The 8,920-nt window shown below is 45.1% G+C and overlaps 1 protein-coding gene across 1 annotated transcript in view; it reads left to right on the top strand.

The window, feature by feature from the left end:
• The first annotated feature begins 618 nt into the window (after positions 1-618).
• LOC103906446 (pseudouridine-metabolizing bifunctional protein C1861.05) overlaps positions 619-8,920 on the top strand; it is a 25,211-nt gene continuing 16,909 nt past the window's right edge. Inside the window, exons 1-8 of the mRNA XM_009288354.1 lie at positions 619-653; positions 2,712-2,815; positions 3,345-3,459; positions 4,766-4,940; positions 5,547-5,658; positions 6,657-6,763; positions 7,590-7,716; positions 8,260-8,380. Of these exons, the coding sequence (XP_009286629.1) occupies positions 2,731-2,815; positions 3,345-3,459; positions 4,766-4,940; positions 5,547-5,658; positions 6,657-6,763; positions 7,590-7,716; positions 8,260-8,380 (842 nt within the window). The 5' untranslated portion in view covers positions 619-653; positions 2,712-2,730. The remainder of the gene's footprint in view (positions 654-2,711; positions 2,816-3,344; positions 3,460-4,765; positions 4,941-5,546; positions 5,659-6,656; positions 6,764-7,589; positions 7,717-8,259; positions 8,381-8,920) is intronic.

Here is an 8,920-nt window from a genome sequence, read left to right as displayed (position 1 = left end):
CCACGGTAGAACTGCTATAATAGATTGTCTTTACTGTAGGAGACTACGATAGTTTTTCTTGGTGAACGCAGCTTGTGTTCTCGGTGTAGCCAGGTGTCTGCATTGTACGGAGTATCGCCACAACTGTCTTTAGACCTACAGCTTTCCTCGCTGGGGGGGCCGAGACCTCAGTAGAGCTCTTACCCTGAGAAGAAAGAAATTAACAGCTGCATTTGGCCAAGTTGTGGGGGAAGCATGAATGCAATTCCTCTGCTTTTTAGGAATAAGTACAAAGGGGCTCAGTCTGCAGAGGCATTGTTTTAGTGAGCAATGAATTCACCAATTTAAAAAAAAAATCTAACAGTCAAGGAATCTGAAAAATGAGAAAAGTCTTTTAAAGAGTGAGGGGAAAATCTGGCATCGTGTGAGCAAAAATAATCACAGAAGCTTTCCTCACCCCATCGTGAAATGGCCCCCTGCACCCTGGGCAGTGAGCGGTTGCAGAGCTCAGCTGTGCCTGTGGTTAATAATAAATGGGCTCTCTCAGCCAGGCGCACAGGCCTGCGCACCCCCATGCTGCTGCTGGCCCCCCGCTCCTCCCGCCTTCTGCCAGGGCTGCCCAGGCACCGCTCCAGTACCCACCCAGCCTCCCTATGTGAGACGGACGCCCAGAGGTAAGAGACACGCCAGGCCATTGCTCCATGAGGTCGGATGCGCTGGATCGATCACGAGGGGAGGCGAGCAGGGATGGTTTGGAGGAGGGAGGAAAGCCAGTCTATGCTAGAGCTGCCTGAAACTTGCGCTAGAAATCTGCAAAGTTTTGTTACAAGGCGAAAGGTCGGACGGGTCTCACTGCAAAACTTGCCAAGCTTCAAAAATCTTTCAGCCAGCTCAGGCTGAGTGTTGGCTGAGTTTCCAGCGAACATCAGCTAATTCGTATTGGGTTTCAGGTGGTGACCAGCTGGTTTTTATCCACCGGCCAGCACAGCTTGGGCACTCCTGGCTGTTGTGCTTCAGAGTTTGGGGGGTTGTTAAAATTCAGAGCACAACTCGAGCAGCTCAACCAAACCTTGGCGTAACCTTGTTGGCTTAATGAATTTATTCCAAAGCTGACTTTGCCCCGGAGAGCGAGGGGTGTGTACACACACACACACACACACACAGAGCGATACCAGAACATTTGCATGAACTGCTCAGGCTGCTGGCTGCTAAGCTTAGCATTGCATAGGCAGAGGTTGTAAGCATGAAGTGAGAGCTTTTGCCACTTTTGTGTCATGATATGATTCCATAAACTTAATTAAGATTTTTGTCTTTAAAAGGATTTGGAAAGTGGAAAAAAGTCTTACAGTTTCGGCACACACACACACACACACACACAACAGAGAGCGATACCAGAACATTTGCATGAACTGCTCAGGCTGCTGGCTGCTAAGCTTAGCATTGCATAGGCAGAGGTTGTAAGCATGAAGTGAGAGCTTTTGCCACTTTTGTGTCATGATATGATTCCATAAACTTAATTAAGATTTTTGTCTTTAAAAGGATTTGGAAAGTGGAAAAAAGTCTTACAGTTTCGGTCAGGTGTGTATTGCTTCTTATGACAATGTCTGTCTCGATGGCTTGAGATGTCTAGGAGAATCGGTCCCTCTTTTCCTATGTTACACAGCCCAAGCTGTCCTGTATAGCTGAAGTCTTTAGATTTGGGAAAAAAAAAAACCCTCTTCATGGGTGTCAGATGGTTCTGTATAGCTGTCGTGTCACACACTGTACTGAGACCAGAGCCATGTTCTGCTAAATGTAACATGAACACAGTACTGTATTCTAATTAATTTACCATCTAAATTAACAATAAGTACAAAGGACTGAAGAAAGGAATCTTTTCCTCCTGGTGAAGGGGTGAGGAATAGAAAGGCTGGAGGGATATGGCCAAACGCCCAGGGAAAATATGTGAAGCAGCCAGGCATTGAGTGAAACTGTCCCGAGGCCCAGACCAGACCAGACCAGTCTTTCAACCTTTACAACTCTCTCCCCCTCTTTCTCTGTTTGGAAAAGAATTTAATTAAAGTGAATAGGAGTTGCTAAGAGACCAGAGGAGTTCTGGAGTTTGTTGCCGGGGCTGAATTGCCACTTTGCTTCCAAGGAGCTGCACTAAGAAGGATGATGTAACGTGAGCCTACATAAAGCACTCTCGTCTCCAGGGAAAGCTGCTCTTTCCTCCTTGTAGTTACAGTCTGGTTTACCAGTTCTCAGCTCCTTTCTTTATTTTACTGAACTGCCTTTTTCCTCCTAGACACCGGCAAAAACCAGGCTCCTCTCTTTATAGCATTCCCCTGCCTGCATCTGCCTTGTAGATTTCTCCTTGTGATCTTTCAGGTTGGAGGTGGCAGTGGCTGAGCCTGCAATTTGTCATGAGCAAGTAGCTTTGGAAATTAAAAGGTTGTCTACTTCTAAACTCTCTCTAGTCCATTACTCCTCATCCTTTCCTCTGCCCCACCACAGTTTCAGCCCAGCATTGACAGTGGGCCAGGTGAACTCTTCCAACTCCATTTCTGCAGTTTAACATTTTGCTTTGACACCCTGGCTCATGCTTGAAACACCAGGAGTCTCCAGGCAATCTCCTGGGCAAGTGTTGTTTACCTTCCAAGATCAAGGCAAGAGATTATATGTTTAGCTTCCCATGGTCACATCATTGCTAAATTACTTCTTTCGTTTTTACCTGACTTTTGTTAACTCAGGACCATCCATACGCGCAAGATGATTAGGAAGTTAACCTATAGCCTGGGAAGACATGTGTCCACTGCGGCATGTGGGACCACCCAGGTGAGAAGATTTCTGCATGGTGAGTAGTGTATTCTGAAACAGTTCCTGTGTGGAAAACATTATCCTCATCTGAACACAGCAGGGGCTTTGCTGGCAGTGTTCTGGGAGCACAGCAAAGAGCAACAATAGTCTTGATGCACAATAGTCTCACAATATATTGAGTTACTATGGTATCCCTGGTGTTTCCACTCTTTTAAAACATATTCTTTGGGCGCGGTTGCAGGGCTCAGTTCATTCACAGTAATGTTAATTTAAAGTAATGTTACTGGAGCCAATGACAACACAGCTGCAAAAACGGTGGCAGAGGAATACTCAGTGATGATGATGAGGATTATTATTCATATTAACAGTAGAGATATTTTGCAAATATTTCACTTACATAAAACACAGCTTTAATCTTCATGAAGTTATTTGTGAATTCACCCCAAAGAACAGCTGAAGAGGGGGATAAATTTATTGTGATGATGACAATTTGCCTTTTATAAAACAGCTCAATAGTTACTACAAATACCCACACAAATAATTCACTTTTCTGTGTTTTTCCCCAGGTGCTTATGTCAGGATTCAGCCCTCCGTACAGGAAGCCCTGATGGAGGGGAGACCAGTTGTAGCCTTGGAAAGCACCATCATTACGCATGGCATGGCCTATCCTCAGAATCTGAGGTGGTGGATTTTGATGTTCCTTGTTCAACAAAGTTGTAAGAACGTGGCATATAACTGGTGGATCGGTATCAGTATTCTTGGTCAAGCCAAACCCCTTGCAAGAGCAAATGGAAATGTCAGGTTGCTAGGCATGCAGAGTATGAGCTCCGGTGTAAAACAATTGTATTTGGACTTTTAAGGACACATGTGGGGTACCTATTTATCTCCTTATCCAACACCTTAAATTTCTGGCTTCCTTTAAAATATGGCAGCAGATAATGTCACCACTTGCTCTAAGACAGAGCTACCACCCTTTTTGGCTGCATAGTTTGTACAGACATTGAAAACACCCTCCAGTTTCTTTTGGTATATCTTTTGTAATGCAAAAAGGATTGGAACACAATAGTGAAATCTGTTCCTTAGTGCCACTCAGAGCAGCTACTGAGAGAGCTGCTGGTCCCTCTCGCTGCCTTCTGTACCCTGCTTAGAAAACCCCCCACCTCTACCCTTTATTGATGTTCAGTAGACTTGTGTTTCATTGAGTTACAGTGCCAGAAATCACTGCACTCTCCCCTCCATCTTTGCTTCCAGAAAGCACAGGAAGCTTTCAGTATTGATTTTCCATCTTGCTTTTTACCTGGCCATTCTTCTGCTTGACATTCTGTCTTAGAATGAAGCTCTAAAAACTCGGTTTTGGGGAGGAGGTAGTTTCAGTAGTTAAAGATTGCCTAGCGTATGTACAGACAGCTCAGAAAGGGAGAAGAAGCTGCTCTTAAAAAGGATAGTGTATGAATGATCAAGAATAAAATCTGCGAAGCTTACAAAGACCTAGTCTGCAGCCCTAGAGTATCCTCAGGCTGCAGCTTTTTGGCACTGTTGTTACTCTATATCTAACTGCCTGTATTGTGAAAAATATACCCAGTCATTTGAGCAGGGTTTTTGAATTACCTGGGGTTTCTGTGAAGGCCTATGATCTCAGAGAAATAACAGGTAATAGATACAGAAAGGTCCTATTTTGAGAAGATCCCTCTTTTCAGTAGTCTATTGTACAACCAGATTTGCCTGTAAATCAAGTGATTTTTCTCAAAAATGAAGCGCAGAGCTCAGACATTGCTGTCCTGAAAATGGGAGCTCTGCACTTCCGCAAATTCAAGTGCAAAGACTTCTGCCATTAGGAAGATAGAAAAGAGGAACTGGACTTAGCTGAAATCACAAGAACTGTATAAAACTGGAAACTGGGAATGGTGGCCATCAAACATGGCAGTTTTCCTGTCTGATCGTTTGCCTCACTAATTTTGTGATTGTTGTCTTGTTTATCTTATTCTAGTATGGCCAGAGAGGTGGAAGAAATTGTAACAACAAATGGAGCAGTGCCAGCCACTGTAGGTATTTTAAGGGGTCGAATCCATGTGGGACTCACAGATGAGGAACTTGAGTTCTTGGCAAGCAGTAAAAATGTAGTTAAAGTGTCTCGGAGAGATCTTCCTTTCATCCTCAGCCAGGTATGGTATGCAGACTGTCTATTGTGGTGTTTTCTATACAGCAATAGTATAGTGCTCTCCAGCTTCAAGCCAGGTGGCTTTTGAACCTCTTGAAAATATCATGTAAAGTGGTATCTTATTCGTAAGTTCAAACACAGTCCTATCTAGAGTCAAAATACAACAGAGTAAGGGAATAGCAGCCATGAAATAGGGCTCCTGAAAAGGCATTCTGGATTGGCTGGCAAGCCATGAGCACTTGGCTAAGAATATTCTTATTGGCATGATAAGGCATCATCACGTTACATGTAAGCTATGTGACACGCAGGCCATCCCGAGCTTAAGGTGACAGCTTAAGGTGACACTAGCTGCCCATGAAGCCGTCTGGTTGGAAAGCCCTGGAGAACAAAGGCCTTTGCCATCATCAGGGCAAGAACGGCTTACATAGCAGGGACGATGATTCCTCTGCGTTTTTGCCTAACAGAATATTTGTATCAGAATTCCACTTTTCAGCTGGTGACAGCAGGCTGTTGTGACATTGCTGCGTGTCAGACCACAACCATAGCTGCCCGCATGCAGTATTCTCCGTGTCACCCTGGGTGCTGACTGTGACTGGTTGTCCCCTGACAGGGCTTGTCCGGTGGCACTACGGTGTCTGGAACAATGATTGCCGCACACAAAGCAGGAATCCCCGTGTTCGTGACGGGCGGCATAGGAGGCGTCCATCGGGGAGGAGAGAACAGTAAGAAAATGAATACATTCTACTTTTTTCTATGTTGCTACTGTTTTATTTAATTCCATCTTTTTCCTTTTTCCCAGTCTGTCCTGCAGTAACTGTCTGTTCAGAAGAGTAAAGTTATCATTCTTCTTGACCAGACTATGGTTGTTTTCTCCACGGTGCCTCCTTTCCAGAAGCTTCAAAATATTCCTCTTGAGCACTGGCCAGTTGTTAAGAGGGGAGTTTCTCTTTATCCTTTGCTTACACGGGGTTATATGGATATTGTTTGCTGGTGCAACAGGAGCTGACTGACCTCTCCCACTTTGTAATGGCTGGATAACCTGATACTGGCTACCGAGCACAGTGTTGTTATCGACTGTCTCTCAGCTGAGGAGAAGGAGAGTCTCACCACAAAAGAGCCTTAGGCCCTGGTCTGTGTTAGAGGTGCGTGCTCCTCTCTGGAAAATGGCCCAGCCTTGGCAGTGTAGTTTGTGACCTTTAAGTACATTCTCTCTTCTTAGCCATATATATTTCTAGCATAGCGTAAGTGCACTGCCCTGCTGGCTGCCATCCCTTTCAGAGGTGATGCAAATTCCAGACCAGGGAGTTTCCTGAGGTCAGCAAAGCTCCTATGGCACTTTTTTTGCCAGTGATGTCAATACCAAAATCAAAATCTACTTAAATTATATTCCGTCTCCTTGAACTTTGTCCTTGCTGTATAACACCTTCTTCTTTCTTTTCTACCAAATTTTTGCATGCTGTTTATTGATGTGGTCGAAGAGCCGAGAGATACAGTGCAAGGCTGCACCTCTGCCCTAAGCCACGTGACTTCCTTTGTCAATATCTCTTTCAATCTCAACAACTAAAGGCATGATCTAAACCTGTATATTTGTTTGTGGATCTAAGTGGTTACAAAAGCAGGCAGTGGCATCCCAGGCAGCTATGGCTTTTTAAGAGGGCAGATCACGTCAGCTTGGAGTACAACACAATCACCGACACAATGGCTGCTTGTCCCTTGACAGCTCTGGATGTGAGTGCTGACTTGACAGAGCTAGGACGAACTCCGGTTGCTGTTGTATCTGCAGGAGTCAAATCTATCCTTGATATTGGCAGGACACTGGAATATCTGGTAGGTAGCACGGGCTGCTGAGCCTGAAAGCAGATAATGTACTTTGTGTACAGAATGCTCAGTGGTGTTGGGGTAGGTACTAAGCCTAAGATTTTTAGAAATTACTATTGAGAGGACGTGAAGCCATATTTACAGTTCTTTAGTCCTGGGGCTATACAAGCACTGGGCTGCTCCCTAACATAAATCTATCCATGCCCAAGGGGCAGTTCCAGCAGCTGTTCCAACTGAGGCCAAAGGCACCGCTAGCTATGCCCTCTTTCTCTGGCCTTACACTTGCTTTTCTGGGACAATGCTCCAGAATTGATGGATCAGGCAAGCTAGATCCATCAAACACTAAAATAAAATCAGAATTAAAATGGGAATCAAGACAATTTTCAGTAGAGTCACTTTTTAAGGTTTGGTAAGTTGGAAACCACCAGGGCCAGCACTTCAGGTGACAGCCAACATCAATACTTCTCAATCACAAACAGAACTCATTTATATTCCTGTCAGCTCATGACATATCTTCAGATCACAGGTTGTTACCTTGGACTCAATATTGCACTAATGACAGCTACATGGCTTTTGATCAGCTCCGAGCACAAGCAAAGGACGTGCATGTCTCCTGTGTCTCAGTAAGCCAGATTCTTTCTAACCAGTTACCATGTCTGGCTCTTTGCTTTGAAAAATGGTGATAGAACAGAATAGAATGGGATGTATAAAAATAACCAAACCCTGTGCTAAAGAAAGGCAGTTTCTAGCTGGATAGAAGGAAAAAGTCCCATTCTTTTGGTGGGTCCCCTTTCCCTCCACCGATTACCTGCTTGTCTCATCTCCACTGCTGCAGGAGACTCAGGGAGTCTGTGTGGCTGCCTTTGGAGAGTCAAGGGAGTTCCCAGCCTTCTTCTCACGCCAGAGTGGCTTCCAGGCACCATATCACGTCCGGGATGAAGAGGAGGCAGCTGAACTCATTGGTGTGTTTCAGAAGGGAAAGGCCCATGTAGGGCCCTGGAAAAGAGGGACACAAAAAATCACCTTGGATGAGGCACTTTCTTTTTTAACTTTGGAGAAGAGTTTGTCCCAAAAAACAAGACATCCCACCTCCCCCATTCCTGCTTCAGTGCTTTGAAAATAAAGTAGCAGGGAAGTTCAGTCTTTACAGCAAGTTTTTTAGCTAGCTGCAGCCACCTTGGCATGCTCATACATGTTCTGTTCACACTGGTGAAGTGGAGGGAACACGTATGTTAATGTTTTTACAAAAACAGCTTCTGGGCCTTCAGAAGTGGAATCAGTTTTCTTCAAAAAAAAATATTCTTTGCCCCTTTTATTGTACAGACAGAGTCAAAATAAATAGGCAGATGTAAATTGATTGGTAGCTGGAAAAGACCCTGTCCTTGGGTCAACTAAGCTCCAGCACTGTGGGTTCCTTCACCCCATGCCCACTGTTCTTTATCCTTTTCCTTCAGCATTTAATTTATCCAAGGAGAACTGCTAACAATCTGCCTGTCCTCTCCCAGCCAGCGCTTTGGGGCTAGGCCTGAGCAGCGGGGTGCTGATAGCAGTGCCCTGTCCCCAGGAGCGAGCTGCCTCAGGCCAGGTCATCGAAGAGGCCATCCAGCAAGCTCTCAGCGAAGCCAGGTGAGAAGCAACCTAAGCCCTATCCTTTGCTCACCCAGTGGTCTCGGGGAAGTAAATGACTTCAGGGACACTGCTGCAGGGGCTGTAGCACAGCTTAACCTTGGGCACAGGTGAGCCCACAACATGCTTTCTACTATAGTTTTATCTAACCTGAAGCTTGTTCACAGGACATTTTATGGTATGTGGTTATGGAGATGAAGTATCTGCTAGCAGCAGTGCTTCTCCTCTGATGCTGTTTCAGCTCAGTCATAGAATCATTTAGGTTGGAAAAGACCTTTAAGATCATCAAGTCCAAACGTTAACCTAGCACTGCCAAGTCCACCACTAAACCATGTCCCTAAGATACACATCTTTTAAATATGTCCGGGGATGGTGACTCAACACTTCCCTGGGGCAGCCTGTTCCAATGTTTAACCACTCTTTCAGTAAAGAAATTTTTCCTCATGTCCAATCTAAACCTCCCCTGGCGCAACTTGAGGCCATTTCCTCTCGTCCTATCACTAGTTACTTGGGAGAAGAGACTGACCCCCACCTCACTAC

Source organism: Aptenodytes forsteri, unplaced genomic scaffold (genome assembly GCF_000699145.1).
Source record: "Aptenodytes forsteri isolate BGI_AS27 unplaced genomic scaffold, ASM69914v1 Scaffold56, whole genome shotgun sequence".
Taxonomy (NCBI): domain Eukaryota; kingdom Metazoa; phylum Chordata; class Aves; order Sphenisciformes; family Spheniscidae; genus Aptenodytes; species Aptenodytes forsteri.
This window is presented reverse-complemented; position numbering and strand designations above follow the sequence as displayed.